At 35.4% G+C, this 21,219-nt stretch overlaps 1 protein-coding gene across 4 annotated transcripts in view; it reads right to left on the reverse strand.

Annotated features, from left to right (window-relative positions):
• Positions 1-21,219, reverse strand: part of NFIA (nuclear factor I A) — a 373,058-nt gene that overhangs the window by 169,544 nt on the left and 182,295 nt on the right. For 3 of the 4 annotated variants that reach the window (XM_077149470.1, XM_077149471.1, XM_077149469.1), the window contains exon 3: positions 7,670-7,735. In XM_077149470.1, coding sequence (XP_077005585.1) covers positions 7,670-7,735 — 66 coding nt within the window. Of the gene's footprint in view, positions 1-7,669; positions 7,736-21,219 lie in introns of those variants that run through there. The other variant, XR_013170882.1, reaches the window with a different exon arrangement.

Below are 21,219 nucleotides of genomic sequence, written 5' to 3' on the forward strand. Positions count from 1 at the left end.
TTCTTCACCTTCTTCAGATCTCTGTTCAAATGTCAACAGATCAGAAAGGCCACTTCCTACATAACATAGCACTCCCACCTGCCACTGTTTATCCCATTATCTTGCTTTACTTTTCTTCATAACATCTGAATACCACTTGGCATATTACATATATTTTAGTTACATAATAGTCCAGTTCCTCCCACCAGAAGATAAGCTCCATAAGAACAGAGATTTCATCTGTTTTATTCAGTGCAGTGCCTAGAACAATGACTGGTTCTTACAATGCACTTGATAAATATTTGTTGAATGAATGAGTGGCTCATGCCTTTACTAGGCTATCAGGTCCTCCAAAGCAGGATGTCTGATCCATCTCTGTATTCCCTCAACACCTCCAGTACCCTGTCCAAATGTACCCAGCAGATTCTTAATAACTGTCTGCTGGATTACTTCTGAGAAAACTGAGGTACATATCTTTAAATGACTTAGACAAACAATTTTTTCTTAACAGATGCTCAGTGTCAGGCTTTAAATGGCAACTCTCCTTTGCTAATTTGACCTATTTGGAAGCTGTGATTTGGCTTCTCCTTGTTCTTCATCTCTTAGTTTACAAGTGCTGCTTGCTGAGAAGCTCTCTGGTTGCAAACTACCTACAGAGATCTAAGAAAACACTGATTTTCCTTCATGGAGAGATTGTTGGAAGGCTATTCCCATTTTGCTGGGCCTTGCCACAACATCTTTTACACTTCTCATTTTGGATACTTGCCATATGATGCCTGCGGATAAGGCATATGAGACTTCCTCATTCCCTTTGGGTTAAAGTAAACCAAGTATAGAAATTAACAACTGAGATGGTGGGCAAAATAATCTGCAGTAAATACTACCCCTCCTCCCCACTCTATTTGAGATATCCTAGTGGATTTCCTTAATGACAAGTTAATGCCAGGGGAACAGAGTTGCCTGGAGCTGAGTAAAACCTAAAGAAGAGAAAAAGAATGAGGAAGCTGTAGGGAGAAAAGGTGCCAAAAATCCTTGTGGCCACATGAATTTTTCTAGCAGACACCTAATCAATCTGGATTAGTGACTCTAAATCCCCAAATAAATTATTTATATTACATTCGGTTTACTAATATTATCCACAAACAGCTAATTCCTTTCAAAAAATAATAGCCTTGAAAACAACACATTCATGCACAAGTGTAAAATCAGAAATGACCCTATTATTTTGGCAAAGAAGGCTCACACACTATTCTTGACCTAAACTAGCCTCTTGCATTTCATGATACCGAGTTTTATTTGATGGGGAGGTATGTGAAAGTGACCCTTAGAAATACACTGCATCCTTCTAAGGATAGCTCCGACCTACTAGTTCTTGGCATATCTCAGGGAAAATGAAACAGTAGCAAAACGAGCTGCAGCCGGAGACAATACACAGCATGTACCTACCATACTACGATGTGATAATGGTTCCTCATTTGCTTTCTTTTCTGAGCCCAATTTAAATACTACATGAAATGTATTGCATCACATTTTAAAAATAGAGACTAATAGGTATATTTACACAGTCCTACATAAATTACAAATGAACACTTCAAAATCCCTTTCTACTTCAAATGTTTCTTCCTGTGGGCACCCAAGGAGTTGGCTCTCCTGGGACAAGAGAAGTTGTCCCAGGCACAACTGAAGTGGAGGACCAGAAAGAAATCTCTTTTTCCTTCTTTTCTCTCAAACTATTTGCGTGGGAAGGGGTGGGAAGGAGGGGAATGGGGAGCATCTTGAATAGACCACCCACCCTGCCCATGTTAGAATTTGGAAATCGGGAGAATGAGGGGTCTAAAACATTCTTTTTGGCTACTAGCCAACCACCCAAAGTCTGTTCAGTTAGTTCATCTTCTGTTTTGTAGGACCATAATGTGAGGTAAAACTAAGTCTTTAAAGTTACTACAAATTTCCTCCTTAATTTTCAATTGAAAAGACCCCTTAACTATATCAGATCCTTCGAGTTAAACTCAGCACATCCTAAATGTAAGATGTACATGGGGAAGGCTCCAGCCTCATCTGGTACCTCATCTTTTACAAGGCAAGACACAAGAATTTTCTTTGTCTGGAGGTATTTTGAAAGAGTCTCTGCAAACAACGATGGGTCACATCTGCTAACAATATTTCAAAAAGCCAAATTCACCTGGTCTCAGGCTGAAATTTTAGAGCAAACCAAACTCTAGTTCCCTGGTCTTTTAAAACAAGAAAAACTACCTCCATTTCTGAAAATTCATCAGTCAAAACTTAATTATACAGAGCTGGAAACCAGAAGGCATTTAGGTTTTAATGTCTCCCTGAATTGGGATCTTTACATATTTTAGAATATTGATCATCACTGTTATTGATGCTGTTTGGAGGTCACTCTACTGTGTCTTTCCCTGCAGGGTTTTTTTTTAAAGAACACCACAGAGAATATTCCTAGGTAATTGTAAAAGAAAATCACTCAAATTATGAAATATTGATAAATTGTATTTACAAGTCAATGGCACTAGAATGAGCCTGCTTTCTCAATAAAATGCAATCTGCAAGGCTGCTTTGCTTCCAAAATTCCTAAAATGACCCAATGAAACTGAAACATTAATCAAAACAATTCCTAAAACAAGCAGTCCATCTAAAAGTGACAATTCTTAAGGCCTGGAATTATCCATTCTGGCTTGCCTTTCCACTGTTTATTATTATAATATATTAATCTACTATATTTGAGGAAGTAGTGAAAAAAATTAAAATATTAAGCAAAGGGGCTGCAATTTAAAATATATATATTTATCAATAAAATAAATAAAAATTTATTTTCCCTTACTCCAAAACTGCAAAGTGAATCTTACATATAAATCCTAAGCAGGATGCCTTGGAAATTATTCATATACATTAAAATAGTCAGAACACAAAAATGATTTAAATAATAACCAACAAACTAATGAGAATTTTGATTCAAGGCTATTATATTTCTCATTCATCTAACAACATTTACCAACGATACCTAGTTTAGCAACACCAAATAGGAATTACGTAAATGAAGAAGGTACACAACAAGGCTATATCCAACTAATACTCCAGGGTGATTTTCAAATTGGCAGGTAGAGCTGGAAATTTTCAAAATCTGGGGAGAGGATCATGATTAATTGCCTTCCACTGATTCCAAAGGCCTCATCTGAATGTTGATGCTACCAACATATGTGCTTCTACCAAATAAATGAGGAAGAACAAATATGATTAAACCTAAAGAAAATAATCTAAAAACCAACTTTCATTTCTTATTATAAATATCACAGTTTTAAAACCACTAACATGGGGTTATTATTAGCAGGCTGGATAGGTAATGGGAGATAGCAAATTTTAAAAATGTGAACACAGCTTTTTCTCTTTCTGGCAAGGGAACCCTACGTTTCCTTTTTAGTTAAGGGTGCTTTCACTGATAACAGTGAGTCCCAGCAGGGAGTGTGTTTTCAAAGTGCCAATGTTGGACTATACTGTTGCCTCAGACACTGAGTCAATGTGGCCCTACTGAAACGTGCCTTGAATGAAGCAGGAGGGTTATCACATGAGCTTTTCCCTCATTAATGACTGATCCCATGCAGCAAAGAATGCAAGCTTTGGAGGGCTGTTCATAGACCCTGTAAATATCGAGAAGACTCTTCAGATGTTCTGTTCCATAAAAAATTTTAACAATAACCAGAGTACATCACGGGAACACACAAAGGTGGTCGAATAGAAGTTTTAAGTAAAAGCCCAACAAATAAAATTTTCAGAACTCTTAAAAGGCCAACCAGACGGTTGCAGCATACGCAAACAGAGTAAATGAACGACAGAGCTGAGAACTTTAGCTGGATAGCATTCTTTAAAGAAATCAAGCATAAATGAGCATGATGGGTATTTTGTACCTTTATTGGGGAAAATAAATACAAACAAAACCCTTGAGCTACTAAGGCAAATAATACCTCGCCTCTAGCTGTGGATTACTAGCCTGATGAGCCATATCAATACATTTAAGTCCTTTTGTCTGTAAACAACCCTCATACCCGCCCCAACCAAATTAGACTTTTAGCTTTTTCAAGTTTTTTTCCCCCTTAAGAAGGTCTTGTTCAGCAGTGAGCAGACATTTAAGAACATTTGAGAATAATGACAAAATATTCTTCTATTTATTAATATTGTTAATTAAACAAATACATACCTGCTACCTATGAAGTTCAAGGCACAGATATATTTTTAAAGGAATGTGTCATATATCCTTAATCAAATGATAACTTTTAATAAGTCAGGCTCCATTTGGTTTGTGCCTAGGAAGCTCAGCTAAGATGAAAGATGTCTAGGAGGAGTGCCTTCTTATTATTTAAAAATTTTTTTTCTGATATCCATGTTTAAGAAACCCACATAATAGAAGATTTTTTTATTTGGAAGGGACTAAAGAATCCATTCGATAAATAAATTCATTCAATTTCAACCTCTCAAAAAAGTACACTTATTATAGATTTAACTACAGAAGGTAGTAATAGTCACCTTTCTTTGAGTCCTTGCTATGAATCAGGCATTATAATATTTTACATGCATATCTCATTTCAATACTCATGAAATAGGCACTTTTTATATTCCTGTTTTACGGATGAAATTGAGATTATGGACAACAGCTTATTCAAAGTCACCCAGCTATCACTCAGTTTGAATCCAGGTCTGTTTGACAATAAAGGCAGAGTTTTAAACCATTATATTATAGCAACTTTGAGTTTTGAAGATTCCAATAATTTATGTCTGGCCTTTATATAATTCTTTCAAAATCCCCATCTAATGCTCTAACTGCACAATGATTTGTTTTCTTTTAAAGTCGAATATTAAGGGAATAGGAGAAAAGAAAACAAAAATTCCACAGGAAAATAGACTTGTTGGACAGGGGGAAGAATCAGCTACATCCACTTTAGGTAAAGTTATACAGTATAGTTTATGGGTTTTGGATGAAACAGCATGTTACCATTTGTCTATTCATTCTCCATGGTTTACTAGGGAAATACCACTAATTTCCCGTTACCTCTCTCCTCAAGAAGTGGGATAAAAAGAATGCTTCCTCTCCCATACATATAAAGAAGGAGTAATATGTTCCCACTTGATCTAAAGACCAAAGTCTATCACTTCTTCACCCATCAAGTTTCCAAAAGTTCTTTGCATTTTTGATAGGTCTATGAAACTTCTCGCCTTAAACCAAAACCAAAACCCAAACCAAAAACCTTTCAGGAACTCATCTTCATTATCTGGGATAATGAAAATGAGAGAATAATCACTTGATCAAAGTAATGCCAGAAAGTGGAAAGTTGTCTAATGCATACATACCAAGTCCTAAAATCTTCAATTATTTCCCTTTAGGGATTATATGCTTTTAGAGAAGGGATACAATCATTTCCTCCCCAATAGCTTAATCTGAGATTGACAAAAGGCAGGTAGAAGAAACTGAGCAAGCTTATGAGACTCTAGTCCGATCTTTAACTGGGGTTGTCTAAGATAAAGTAGGCTCTACTTCTTTTTCTTTGAAATAAATGGAAATTTGAAATGGAGGAATTTATAACTTTCTCTCCTAGATAGTAATAATTCTTTCTTGGAACTTGTGTGTCCCTCCAAAATGCTACTGAGAGCCCTTAAGGAAGCACCAAGTAAAACTAAATTTGGCTAGTATCTTCGTGCCTTCAGCTGAAAAATCCAAGCTCAATGCCGATTGCTTTTAGAAATGGGAAACACACAATATCAGTACCACAGGCAGCTCCAGAAAGCAAGCCAGGCCTCTCTTGCTCTCAATTTATATTTGCATGTGAACAGCTTGTCGGCCATTTTATGAAGACAGATGAATCGCAAGCCTGCTAGAGTGGCAGGAGACCTAAGGACGTGAACTACATACCTCTATAGCCCACACATTTTTAGAAATGAAAATAAAATGAATACCTCGGGACAGATCTTCAGGGAGATTATATAAATATATGAGAAAACAAAACATCATCTATACAGGCCCGGTGGAAAATAAAGAATGAAACTGGTGTATAAAAATATCAGTGTGTCTTTAAAAATGCCAGCCAAAAGTAAGATGTGGCTGCTTATGTCACTATAAGCAAAACCTTCAGAGGTCGGTTCTTTTTCGTAATGACTCCCTTAAAAAGACAACTTTGATAAAGAAAATATCACCAAAATTCCAGTATGAAGAGAGGAATAGCCAGACAGTTCATATTTGATGCTAGAGCCGAAAAATGTAATAAAGAAGTTCCTGGGGTAGGGAAATGAGACAAATTCTAAAACATTAGTAATAGAATATTTAATATTCTACTAAATTCTATTAAGGTATGCCCCAACCTCCCATCTCACAATACTGACACAACTGACTTATCGATGGGTTCCAAAAGGTCAGATGAAGACCAAAATGGAAAAAAATCCAAAACAATAAAAGGAAAAGACACCTGAGGAAGGAGATCTTTCAAAGGAGTTGAAAACCAAGTCCAGTAGGATTACACTGACAAGAAAAACAATAGGAGTAATATTAAACAACAGCCAACAATATATTTTTGTGTAAGTGATATGAAAGATATTATGGTAAACACATTGTATAGTTTATCTCATTTAATTCTCCAACTGGTAGGTAATATTAGTACTCCATTTTTAAGATGAATAATAAATCAATGCCCCGAAAGGTTAAATAGCCTATCTAATATCACACAGGTAAGAAGTAGTAGAAGCAGAATTTGAAAGCTCTCCGACACCACAGCCTGAGCTTTTAACTATAATGCCATATTCCCCTCGCAAGCACCTCAAGGTCAAGAATTTCCATTAGAGCATTCAGTTATATCGCCAAAGAAGAGTATACCGGAATTTTAAGAGATGGTATCTGTGAAAGTATCGAACACAATGTTAAGCATATGACAGGTACTGCTAGTTCCCTTTCTAATTTAATTGAAACTAATGATTTTATTCAATTTAAAAATTCTATGACAAGCTTTTCCTACTTGATGTGCCTACCACAAAATGAATATCTTACCAGATACTATTATATTCATATATAAAATATGCATTCTATTTTAATAGAATTTCTGTAAGAAAGTTTATATATATTTATGCAATTGAGAAATATCACCATGTGCCCTCACTTTTATTTTAGACCATTGAAAGTAGGCAGAAATGGTTTTCTTAAAGCAATCAGCACAGGGGTGAGTTCCTAAAAGGCCTCAAAAATACTTGTTAGTGAATGAACTTAAATTATCTGTGAAGAAGACTACGGGGCATTTGCCATTTTAAAAGGGACTAAAAAGAAATGAAAAATGCCATGGCTCCTCACTTATGTTGTAAAAGATTCGATTTGGTAAATCAACCCGACCTCTCACAGTTTTAAGTACATAATCAACTTTCTAGGGAGCTAAGGGCTCTCATAAGTACCCTGATGTTACTGGGATAGGGATAGGGGATACTATTGAAGATAGGGGTTGGGAAGAACTTGGAGCTTCTGGAATGATACAGAAAATGGACAGTTTGCCCTCAAAAAAGAAATCTACTTGAGTTTTCTCCTGGAGTCTTCAAATGTTGTTCCTAGTCGGCGGTCCATAGGACAGACTCCAAACCCTGGTACAGGGTTGGCTGCTGGCTGCTGTGTGCGCTAAATGAAATTGCTCGAGTCCCAGGCTAAACTTACCATTTTCTGGCTGGTCCTTAATGTCAGCATCACTTGGCTGGCTGGGACTTTCAGATTGACTTGAATCTGAAAAACATAAAAATACAGCCAAAAATTACAGGGTCTGTGAACGAAAGTGGATCAGAGGTGCCAAACTTTCGAAAAGATTCAACAACTAGGAATGAGAATGTTACCAAAAATGACATGATCAACGAAAAAAGAAAAGATGGAAAGAGAAAAGAAAGGGGAGAGGAAAAAGAAACAGCAGCAGCCAATGCCCTTAAAGAGTACGTTTGATTTTGTTTACACCTCCAGCAGCAGTTGGTTTGTGCCAGGTCATAACGAGAAACCCTTTAGAAACCATTCTTTTATAAAAAGACCATTCCAAACTGCTCTTCTCCATTATTTATATACTAGAGTCTGATAAAGACTTCATCCTTCATTACACACATCTGAGGCTTGATTCAGAACATAATAAAGTGTCAAAACATATTTTGAAGCTGGTATATAAAAGCAACCCAAACAACAGTAACAAGTTCTGTTGATATTTAGCTATGCATTCCAGCAACAGACTCTGCAAACTAACACCATTAAATACTAGAGTTCTAATATCCTATTGCATTTGGTTGAAATAAAGGGATAACTTATAGAAGAAGACTTTCTAAAGGTACAAGTTTCTCCCACCCTATAAGTACTATTTTCTCTTTGACTGATGCATTGGGGAGTTCTGAAAGGAGTTTGTTAGCAAAACAGCAGCAGTGTACCCTATAGAATTTAAATCTTTTTCATTTTGAAAAATCAGATATTCAAGCTAAACCATTAATTTAATTTCTAAATGCAATAATTTAGAATTAAGTAACATTTAATTTTAAAATTAGAAAAAATTAAATTAGATAAAAAGAAATGTCAGAGCTAGAAGCAAGCATATTTATGATACATTATTTGGGAGAGAAGAGAAAAATCAGGCAAAATATTTCAAAGAGATAATTTCTGACATAAACATTTTCTGAGATTTGAAACCATTTACAACATTATTTAAATACAAACGAAAACCAACAAAAGAAGTACGGGATGGGTGGGGGAACTCTATATCTGTTGAAAGCCTGGACCCTGACTTTACCTTGACTTTCCAGGGTTAGAATTAGCTGTCTGAAATTTGACCACATTTCAGCAAGAAGTTCACTGCAAGATCAGAAGGTCATGACACTTAACTGTGATTAAATTGAAAATATTACTTCAATTGCAACAGAGTTATAACATTACCATTCTCCCTCTTGGAGATACTGCAGAAAGAAGTAGCACTACTAGTGACCTTAGGTCTAGAAATGCTAATTTATTACTTTAGGGAGGCTCCATGCTTTTAAGCAAATGAAGATTTTAATTATGGGGAAGTACTTTTAAGCAAATGCCTGCTTCTAAATATTCAGATAATCCTAGCCTGGTGACTATAGCAAAAATTCTATGTGAAGTGAAAGGTTCAAATAACAAAAGACGCGAAAAAGGTGAATTTTTATTTAAGTCTGGCAAAGAGATAGCTTTTATCATCTTGTCACAATTGCCATAACTAAGACATAAACACGAAGCACTGTATATCAAAAACCTTTAAGGAAATCTTTCAGAATGGGACCATAACATTAAATACAAAGCCTGCATTAAAAATTGAAAATGCAAATAAATTTATATTGGATACTATTTGAAATTTTAACTCCATATACTATTACTTTTATAGCAAACAATTTTTAAAATAACATGACTAACTTCTCCTTTTCTAAGGAAAGAACCTGTAATTTTGCCACTAAAAATCATAAATACTCTGAGAAGTAATTCAACATGTTTTAGAAGGGCACAGCTCCTTTATTGTTGTTCTTGAAATTTTTAAAACTTCAGTTTCTACATCTAAAATTAAAGCAATATATGATCTAATTTTGTTTTAGGAAAAGTCAAAATTCTTTCTGATGAAGTCCCAAAACAGATACATAAAATCTTGCCAAGAGAACATTTTATTTGGAATAATACTAGCAAACCTAAATTTCTACATGATTACTTAGCCACTGTTCTACTTCTTCTAGGTGTGCTATCTTTACAAATAATCACCTTTCCACAAATAAATGGAAACACAGGTTTTTTACCTCACTTAATTTAGATACACAATGGCCAATTATTTTTTCTGATATTTAATCATTAAGGCAAAAAAGGATAATGAGAGATCCAAATATATACATATATATATATTTTAGAATATGAGAATGGACTTTGTTAGTCTTTTTACTCTTCTTTAACATTTGCTTCGCCACCCTACCTTTACATAAATATAAAATGATTATGGAAAATATGAAGGGCTACAAAAGACAGCTATCTTCAAAGAAAATTTAAAATGTCAAGTTAGAAAGAAATACACAAAAAGCAAACAACAGAATGGCAGAAAAATGCTCAGAGTTGGTATGCCAGGGGGGTGTGGCCCTCTTGTGAAAGCTCAAACACAAACACTGGAGGAGGCATCTAGCCAAACTGAAAATGGAATTAATTTCTCTAGTTTTATTCAAGAGCTTGAGACATTGTTCTCCATCAGAGGACTGAATACTAAAATACACCATTCTGGCAAAGGACAGGCAAAGCCAAAGATCTCAAGAAAATTTAAATGATATAAAAAGTTGAATGATTATTTACTATCCTGGATCATTTAATACTGCCTCCTTTTTGGAACCAGAAGGAACATAACTACCCAGTTCCAGCACTATTCCATGCTGAGAATTCATGGACACTTTCTCTGGTATTGCAAAAAAGGTCATCAATGCTGTTAAGTATGGAGTCAAGTGACCAGAATTACAAATTAATTTCTACCCATACATAATTGATATAAATGAAGGATCTCTTAAGCATTTGCATTAATACACTACCACAAAGGTTAACAATTCATTTACTTTTCTCTCTTATATATCTTGACAGAAACTTTTCAAATCAAAAGGTAACTTTATGTTTTAATTTTGTAAAATTATCACCTTGTCAGTTGATTCCTACCACCTGAAATAATGACAGGGTCCAAAAAATAAATCCAACCGAATAAAATTGGGAGAGATTCTTGCATCTGAGCCCCGAAAGCAATGTGTTTTCCTGGTTCCCTAGTGGAGAGTCAGAAGATTTTACATTAATACAAAGAGTAAGTGTAAGTAAATAAAAATTTACTTATAGTAAATTTAAATGATGGAGTTGGAAATGCAATTGTAAGGAAGTATATTAGAGTTATCTTTTTTTTTTTCCTATCTGAGAATCTTCTTTTTTGTTTTAACGAACCTTACACTTCAACCTGGAGAAACAATGTTTCCTTCTGTTTTTAAAAAATTTATGAGCAGAAACTTAAACCTAAAATAGAGAGGGTTTGCATATGGGAGGCTGGGTTAAGGCCTCTTAATTGAACTGGTAGCCATCTATCTATGCATTTTTATGGCGCCTACAGTTATGTCACTGAAGTACTCAGACAAAGATATTTTACTATCAGTATAATCACTGGGGAAAGGAATAAAATACATTCTAATGCCTATATATTAGTCTTTACTTCCATAAGCTCGCACAATGTTGGAAGAGAAACCATGCACAGGATTTGCTACTTATACACATATTCAGTCTCCTCAACCTCAATTCTGTTCTCCTGCAGAGTGGAAACTCAAAGAACACCCTTTTTTGAAATAGAAGGAATGAGAAAAACAAGTCAATATGGTAAATCTGATCAGGAAAAAATATAGACATTGCCTCCAAGTGTTGTATGTTCTTAAGTCACAAAGCAGAGACGGAATATTGCTAAGTCTTCCCTGCCCTCAATCTAAGGTTAAATACTTTCTCTTACCCGGTCCTTCCCTTACTGTATATCCATTCCTTATGGTGTGATTAACATTATGTTGTACTAAATTACTTTAAATGATCTCTGAGAATTTGAGCTCCTGAAATAAAGAGTTTCTGTTTTACTCGTTCTTCTCTTATCCCTAGTACCTTCCACAGGGTACCTTGTCCTGCCAAAGAGCTCAATAACCGCTGAGCTGAAAAGGGGAATTTTCATGTGTAGTTTAGCTTTCTAAAACTGAAAAAGACTGACAGTGATTGAAAAGTACAGTAAACCCACATCTTAAAGGGTAATAGGACTTTAATAAAATGAAAAAGGAGGGCATAAAAGTCCATTATCTCTGTTTGATGTCTCTGTTTTGGGCGTCTGGCAAAAGAAAATGAGGAACACCCCTCTGGTTTCTGGGTAGGAAATCTTCCTCAGTGCTTAGAAGACACAATTGTCCACTCTGAGCCACTGGTCCACACACCACATAAGAATCCTCAGGATAGCAAAAGATGAGGGTGGAGTCCGACACTTTGGAAGCCCTCCCAAAATATGTGCATGCTAAAATAATGAATGACACAGGAATATTTTCCATATTTAAAAAAATACCAAGATAAAAATTCACAACCGTCCTCTGATGTCTGCAGAGTACCTCAAGACCCTACAACTACTGTGGAAAGCTGATGAAGGAAGAGCAGACCTGTAGCTTGGAAGAAGACTTTCCACCTCAAACAAACCAATGGAATTCCCATTCAGTCAACATGATAAGCCACAAAAGTTTATGGTGCATCAAAGTACAAGTTCTGGCTCCAATAGAAAAATAGTTTAGCCTAAGTTTCAACCTTGCTTGATGCATAATTAATTTGTTAGAATTTATGTCCAGTTTCAAATCTCCTAAATTAAAAGGGAATATGAAGAAGCCAGAATACATTCAGAAACAAAAAAGGAGTAAGTCAAGTAAAAGAAATAAAATGAAAGTCCACCCAAAAGATTTGAAGCTGTTCATAGTATGAAAAAAAAAAAAGGCAGAGACAGCAATGAATACTTCCCATCAGATAAATGAAGGGTTAGGCACATACCTGAGGTAAAAGAAAATAAGGAACAACAGTGATTATACTTTGAATATAACAAACATTTACTCTCTGCAATGGTAGCCCTCAAAGATCTTCAAATTGTGTTTCTCATGGTTTGAGAAAATGAGTACTTTGTAAAAGTGTTAGGTCAAAAAGTGACAAGATTCGATTTTCTGCTTTGATGATATTATAACAGAAAAATAATTCTATTTCTGATTGACTTTTAGAATTACTCATTTCGATCATCAGTATCCCAGTATGTTAACATATTCCTGTAGCAAGGAAATCCAGAGTATCAAATGACTATAGTAGTCATTTTATTGTGACTACTATAGTAGTAGTGATCTTATTGTGATTTTATAGTAGTCACATTTTGCTCATTCGTCTCACAACTACAGTTGAAAAGAAATGCCATGGTACTTTATAATATTTAGGAATATCGTCTAATTTTTTCCAACATCACAGTGAAATGCGAAGAAATATTTGAAAAACCTCTATTCGAGAACATAGAATATCAGAGTACAGATATACTGATATATGTACATATTTGTGGCTTCAGTGTAAACATTGATGAATGTACTACCCTCCACTAAATATAACATCATCCATTATAATCTGGCAAAGGACAAACAGGAATTTTTAATACTATCACTAAATCTGGACCACTAAAAATATGCAATTATTATTAGCATTTTCAGAGAATGGGTAAAATCCTTTAGGCTCAGTGAATAACCAAACCCTCTTCATACCTTCTCCAAAAGATTTAACAGTAATTAATGTGCACAACTGGGGCTTGCTTAGTGAGAAATTAACATATAATAATCTAATTTTTAAAAAAATAAATAATGAGAAGAATCACACCATAAAAGTTTGTTGGCTTTAACAATGGAAGCACTCCACGGGGTCATTAAATAGGAACCCTTGTCTTTAGGGTTTTTATAGTACAAGATGTAGCTGTGTAACATTCCCAGTAAAGGAGAACTAAGTGTTTATATGAATGTGTGTGCATGATGACTCGCTTGCTATGCACGGCAAGTCCTTCCTTAGGGGAAGGGAGCTGGGAGATTTAGCAAAGAGAAAGCCCTAGCTTCAAAAGGACCAAGCTAGTTTGTACATGTTGGTCAAGCCTCCACTAGTCTTAATTTGGAGGGAGAGGGATGGCTGTGTTCACACAGCAGTGACCCAGAGGGGCTCTACCAGACCACCCCAGGACTGCCGGCTGCTCGAGAGAGCCACCCCTTAGCCACTCCCGAAGGAACATGGTTATAGAATCCCTGTTACTACCATTTTCTTTCTCAAAACTTTAAACACACAAACACACACACACACACACAAAAAAAAACTTTCTGAACAAGAATTTGTGAAATATTAAATTTGCAGGAATAAGATTTCTCCATTTTTTTCTTCTTCTTTTTTTGGCATTAATGCTGATATTCAAGACCCATCTGTTTAGTCGGGATTATGTATGATGATAAGACTGTTTAGGTTGAAGAGTGATTCAAATGTCTTATCACCTACTCATAAATGTGTTATTTTTCTATGTGCACAAGGAGGTTGCGGAATGATACACAGTTTTAACACGTTGAGGGGAAAAAATGGCTTAACTATTGTTGTGTTATGACAGTGAGCGGGAATCATTTCTAAGCTTTAAAAATGACAAATTCAGTCACTCTGAAAGTAATAACAAAATGACTCAATCTTTAAATGTTCAATCTTTGCCTAAGACTGATTTTAAGTAATGATCAGCTTTTTCAGTGAAGTGATAAATGAAGTCAGTGGTAAGAAGTTGTGATTTTAAAAGATATATACACATGATACTTCCAAATATATAATTTTTCTCATTTTTTTGACAAGGTTTTAAGATTAAAATAAATTAAAGCATTTAGGTAAGCATTTTGAATTTTGTTTTTTCCACAGCAGGAGTTGTGTCAACATGTGATGGGACCTGTTGATAATTCAGAACTCAGGTCACTGAGGCAACCTGGTCACATATTCAGACCTGCGTAACTAAAGACATACTTAAAAAGCTATCACGGTCGCACAACACTGTAAATGTAAAATTATGCCACTGAATTGCATACATAAAAATGGCTATAATGACACATTTTATGTTACCTATATATGGTAACAATGAAAAACAAAGCTAGCACTACAAAATTATTGAATATAAGAATTATGCTCAATTTCCCCCTTTTTAGTCACTTTTTCACAATAAAATTATGCTATTTATAAGCCAGGTTCTTGGAATTTTTAAAAAGAATAATATATACAATTATCCATACATTTACACAATTTAAAGTAGAAAATTTTCCTGTATACTTGTATTTCCTGTATACTTGTAAAATTTTCCTGTATATATAAAAAATACGAGTCAGAATGAAAATAATGCATAACTGAGTTGTACTGACTATCATGTATCTGTATATTGATAAAGAACCATACTAAAATAAGAAAAAGCCCCTATTGAGTGTCACCATACTACTTCTGCTCAGGGGGCATCCTACATATTAACTTCCATTGCATTCATATTTTATTATTGAGAGATGCATGGAATGGCTATAAATTGGTATTCTAAGAATTTCAGATATATAATTTAATTTCTCTGAATATGAGCTTCTTCATCTGTAAAACAGGGATACTAATGACTTTTGCCAGCTTAACAGGATTGTTGCATGGATCAAATAAAATAATGCAAAAAAACCTGGTTTTGAAACTATAAAGTATCAAATAGATGTACGTTTACCTCTGCCATACAAATCTTCCCATCCAGACAAGTTTTTTGTTTCCTTTTAAAAATCTATACCAACCCATACATCATGTGATTCTGGTATAAAACATCAATTTGACAGACCTGGTGTTAAAGAAAAGATTCGTAATTCCCATATACTGGGAAAGAGATTATCTCTGATAATGGAAATGGAAATCTCAGCTTGCCTTGTTTATTCCAGACAGACATTTGTGTGTTAAGTCTGTTTATCAGGCAACACTTTGTCTAAGCCAGGAAGTAGTCAGTCTTTGTAACAAGATGTATGCAAATGAATCTCCCATGAGTCTCTGCAACAAATTGTAGCAGAAAAAAAAAATTCCTTGTTACTTTACCAGCAAGAAGCTACCTCAAATTAGACTAGAGACAGAGAACTATGAGCTAGACTATGCTGATGAGTTTATATGAGTCCTAAACATGTGCCCACAGTCTGTTGCTCTTTATTCTAAGCAGACTTTGTGCATTACATCTGTTTATCAGACAACACTGTCTGGGTCTTCAGTCTTTGTAACCTGTGTGAAAATGAGCAGTGACCATAATCCCATGGAATAACCTGACACCCAACTCCAAACTTCCTGCTGCTGTATGAATCCACACCAACAGAGGCCTCCACGAAACTGTGGAAACTTAAAAAAATATATACATCAAGCTCGAACTTGTGTCTACCATCTATCTTAAATCATTTCTTTTTTACATTCATTGGATTCCCTAATGGTGTCATAGATTCATGACAGAATGGTTACTTTTATCATGTAAAATGGACTGATACAGTATTTGCTAAAAGCATCTGATCTAATTATCAAAAACATGGAATTTTTTTAAAGAAAATACTATCATAATATAAAATTATTTATTCTTTAATTCCATTATTAAAGTATCCATTCTACAATCCTCACTTTCTTCTCACACTGATATAACTCTTTAAAAAAATTTATACATGAAAAGTTGATCATGTATTTCTTTTCTTTTCTTTCTATAAGGTTTGAAAATCTTAGCAAAGGAATCAAATTGGTTTAGCCTGTCTTCTTAGACAAAATAAACACTTTAGGACTCTACTTGTTTGTATTCTCCTCAGTGGCGCTGTATGCATCAGCAGCTAAAAACAAAGAAACTTTTTAGCTGCTCAGACAAAATGCAGAAGCTTCCCAAACAACGAGGCAAGGGAGGGGGGCATGAGATGAGGGAGGGTGGAGGGGGTAGGGGAGGAGTGTTCAGAAAGTCTGACAGTCCATTCAATATAGGGATGATGGCTATAATGCATCCAGGGTCCCCTTGCTAATTAAATATGCATTGGCACTGTTTTGATCGATGCAAGCCATGGATCAGATGACACACCTGCAAAATCTTGAGCCCAGAGCTCCCAGGAAAAGGGAAAATACAGTCTTGTCTCCTTATCTTTGCTTTCAAAGGTTCTCAATTTCTGTGCTTAGATATCTAATTTAATTCTCTCACCCCTCAGCAAACTGGATTAGGGAAGTCAATACTGCCTTTGTGCATCGACAGGAAAACATAGCTTTCCTTTTATTCAATTTAGCTATGACCTTTAGACAAAGATAATGACAACTGTCTAAAATTGAGGTTAAGGCCTCAAGAAGGAGACCCCCAGAGCTAAGGCTCCCCTAGGAATTTTGGGTGACAAGGTGGTGGGGTTTACTGTGACATTTTCCTGCCCGGTAAGGAAAAAAGGAGGAAAGGGAAATAAGAATTGATGGTAGCAGTGGTATAGGGATGGAACATCATGGAAGACATTTAAAACCACCAAACTCTCAAAAATCATCAGGGCCCTATCATATCACATAACCAGAAAATAATTCTGTGAAAGAACAGGAATGAGAATGGCACGGTAACAAGTGCTTAAAAAATGCAGCTGCCTTAATGTGAAGGTTGGAGATTCTGTAAATGGATAAATCAGGAGGTATCTTCTTTTTTCTTTTTCAGAGGATTTTGAGAAAACAAGACTGCTGGTGTGTTCATGAGTTACACCACTGGCAAAAGATATGACAACTTGAGATTTTAGATAAGTCTTGGGTTCTGCAATGTCAGTCATGTTGACACCACTACTCTTAACTAAGGAGGGTGGGGGAAGGAATGATACTGGGGCATTCTCTTAACACAGCACTGGTCCCTTTTTAACTTCCATGTTGTTGGGCCTTTTCATTTCATTTATTAGTGGAAAATGAGAGAAGACAAGGTCATTGTCTTCAAATAGTTCTCAATCAGAATACTGATCATAAAATCAAGATTTTATGACATTCCCTTCTTGATGAAATTTTGTCTCTTGGTGAAATTAAGGTAGAGTGACACGTTATTGCATACATTTGTAATTGCTTTTGGTCTTTTACAATTAGCAGCAATCGGTAATACCAAGTGTAGCCTTATAACCGATTCTATAGTAGCCTGGATAATAACTGTTAGTGGAAATGGTTGGGGTAAACATTTCTACTAAGCTATAGGAAGTTTAGGCTGACCTTTCCAGTAAGATACGGAGATAGCACCACATTGGTGCTGCTGGAAATGGCATTAAAAAATCAAAACAACTTTTAAAAATCAGATTTTACGCCTAGAAACAATGTCATAGTACTGAACTGTTTTTTTAGTCAGGCTGGTGCCTTCCCCTTTAACAGAAATGACATTTCTAACAGAGGTAACTGTGAGACAGTGACAAAGGGAAAGGATCTGGTATTAGAAAACTTAAGTATGAGTACCTTCTTGATCATTTATTTATATTAACTGTGTGGAATCGAGCAAGCCCCTTTCCTCTCTGAGCCTATTTTAGTCATCTTCCAAATATTTCAACTTGATGAGGACTGAATGGCATAATTTAAAGTCCTTTGTAAATTAGGACGCATTATAATTCTCTAACTGTACCCTGCATGGAAACAGGTTTTCTAAAATATATAAACTGGTTAAATCATCACATTCATTATTTACTTCAATTTCCTGCCTCATTTTTACTTTCCAATAGCACAATATCTAGAATATTCAGATACTAATGCTTGATACTCAATTAAAATCAGAAGGTAAAAAAATAGCTCTTCCAGGCCATGAAATACAACAGGGCCTGTCTTAGGAGATATCAAGAGTTGTCTTTTGGTAGATTTTTCTGGCTTTGGGGAGTCTGTTTGCCTGGAAGGTGGTATATTCCACGTGGTGAGGACAGACCCTACAAGAGTGAGGAGGTCTGCTTTTTCTGGTCCTGAATCATCCATTTTTCCTTGTGTACATAAATTCTTACTTTTACATGCCATACAAGCTATGAATATGAAGGAGGAATGTAAGTGTCCTGCAAAGTTTCTTTTCGGCCCTAGGGTCCTACATCTGAAACAGATCCTTAGCCCGTCGAGTACTGGTCTTCTGGCTGCAGGTCAGACTGAGAACTCCATGGGACTGGGTGATATTTTACTGTTGACTGTAAGTACAATTACAAATAACATGGGTGTCATAATAATTATAAGCCCAACAATCTCTTCTTTACCTTATAAATGACTGTGAAGAACTCATTAAGAGTTGTATATGTTTTCTTTAGCAACTTTGCCAACTGACCACAGAAGTCATAAACAGTGTTCTCTTGATCTACAATGTCATCAAGAAAACAAGAGAACTTTGTTTTACAGGAACAAGTGAATAAGGTGCCCTCAAATAATTTAGTCTTGGTCCTAGGTTCTAGATTTTAGAAAAATACTTTTTAAAATATTTCAGATACATCTTCTCCAGCACATGTCTTTAAAATAATGTGCTTTCAATTTTGACACTGACAATAATTTTCCTCCAATAACTTGATTTCCAAACCTATAACAAATGTATAAGACTATAGGAAGCTAATATTCATTAGGTCAACCAAAAATGGTCCTCACACTTCCCATTATAAAGTTCAAGTATTCATATTATAACTTATTCTTTCCTAATTCACTCATGCCTTTGCAAATGGAAATAGTCATGTACTTTTTTTGCTTCTATGTCTTCATGTTATATAGAATCATCTACTGAATCATTTCACTTTTAAGAATTTCTGTTTGAATTTTATCATGGCTTTCGTCCTGACATATGCAGTGCTAAGTTATTTAAAATTAATTGCAGTACAATATTTTTAAATTTCTTCACATGGTGCTAATCTCAAGTGCTTTGGATGTTTGAACCACATTTGGAAGCCATCAAGTATCTTTATACTATGGAGCAGTTGAACATGCTAAAAAGATTAGTCAGTGATTCGCCAGTGAACTTTAATCTATAACCAAAGCTATATTGGATTATAAAACTTCAAAAATGTGCGAGTTGATACAAATGAGAAAACTGAAAAGATCCTTTGAAATGCTTTTAGAAATCTACCACAGACCATGGGGTCCTGACCCTCTCAAATCCATTTCAGTACCAGTTGAGCTTATGCATTCTCACCTTCATATAAAGTTCATTTTACAAGTCATTTTTGTTTTCAGTTGAAGAAGGAACCTCCATTCTTTTCTATGGTTATGCAGGGGGGAGATAATTATCTTCCATCTCAGTAACTCAGTATGGGATGAGTAATTTGCTTTGTAATAATGCTAAAATTAAATTGTCTTCCGTACAATGCCTAGTAATAGTTTGTGAAGGATTGATAAGCCAAACGAAGTGCTTTTCAAAAAAAAAAAGAAAAGAAAAAGCTTCTTAGTCATCATCTGCATTTATTTTTAGTTAAAAAGCCATATTTGCTGGAAGGTCTCTTGGTAATGTAGGTGCTATTTCAAGAGCTTCTCCTCATCAAAAAAAATCTAAACAGGTGATCAGAATTGTACTCACTTTTCAAAAATCAATACAGATCCTTTACTCCATGAATGGCTAATAAATAACTTTTTTTCAAGAGGAGGAAGTTTTCTCAGTCCTTCAAACATTTATTAATCTCATACTGTGTGCAAAGCATTGTGAGATTGTATTCAGTCCCAAGGCAGCTTATAATGTTTACTTACAATTCTACCTATTTACCTCTATAACCCTTACAAAATTATACATGATTTGTTTTCTAGGAGTAGTTACTTATCCCCATCTCTACTGGGGGTAGTAACATGGACCTTCTCTAGGTTTGAACTCTTTCCAAAATCTACCAGAGGAGAAAGAAAGTAGATATTTCTTCAAATAAGAAGTGGCTTATCTGTTTGTTTTATATTCAACACAAATGAGAATGTTTTTCAAACATTTTGGTCATGGTGGAACCCATGTGTGCCAGCAGAAGCTTGCAGGGAAACCGCGTAAAACAAAAGTAAGCAGTTCTACCTGCCAATCACACCTGCATTTTCACACACCCTCACCCCCATGCCCTACTCCTGTTGTGCTCCATGGAACAGTGTTGAAGCCACTGCTCCTGCCTCTGCAGCATCCATCACTTCGGTCAAAGCACTAACGTAGGGTTCTGAGTGATCTGAATATCCTCTCTGTCTTTCCAGATTTACAATCTTAACTATTTTAGCTATCTCAGTTAGCTAATTATCAAAGACTAAACAGTCACTCAGTCATTTTGGCTGAAATATATGAACATCTTTCTTGAACTCTGTCCAGCTCTATATTCTTTTTCAGTCACTTTAAAAGAAGATAAAAAATTATGAGTGGGAAAAACAAAGTCAAAGGAGAAACAGTAAAAACAAAACAAAGCAAAGGTAATAACAAAAGAAGTGCTATCTCTTGGATGGGGGATAGAAATAGCAACTTTTCAAATGAGATGAGAAATTTTATTTCAGACAGACATGGGAAAAATTATAAGTAAAAAAATCAGAATTTATTCAGAGATTAAAGGTGAGTGATACCCTGCACGGTATCTCTGAACGCAGCAGGTTAGTGTTTGGGGGTGGAGGGGGGGCAACAATAGCAGCTCAACATGCAACGCTGTGAAGGAAAACTATGAAGGTCCTTCTTTCATTTCCTTTGACGCTGGTTACCATCTCCAAAT

This window comes from Tamandua tetradactyla, chromosome 2 (assembly GCF_023851605.1).
Source record: "Tamandua tetradactyla isolate mTamTet1 chromosome 2, mTamTet1.pri, whole genome shotgun sequence".
Classification (NCBI taxonomy): domain Eukaryota; kingdom Metazoa; phylum Chordata; class Mammalia; order Pilosa; family Myrmecophagidae; genus Tamandua; species Tamandua tetradactyla.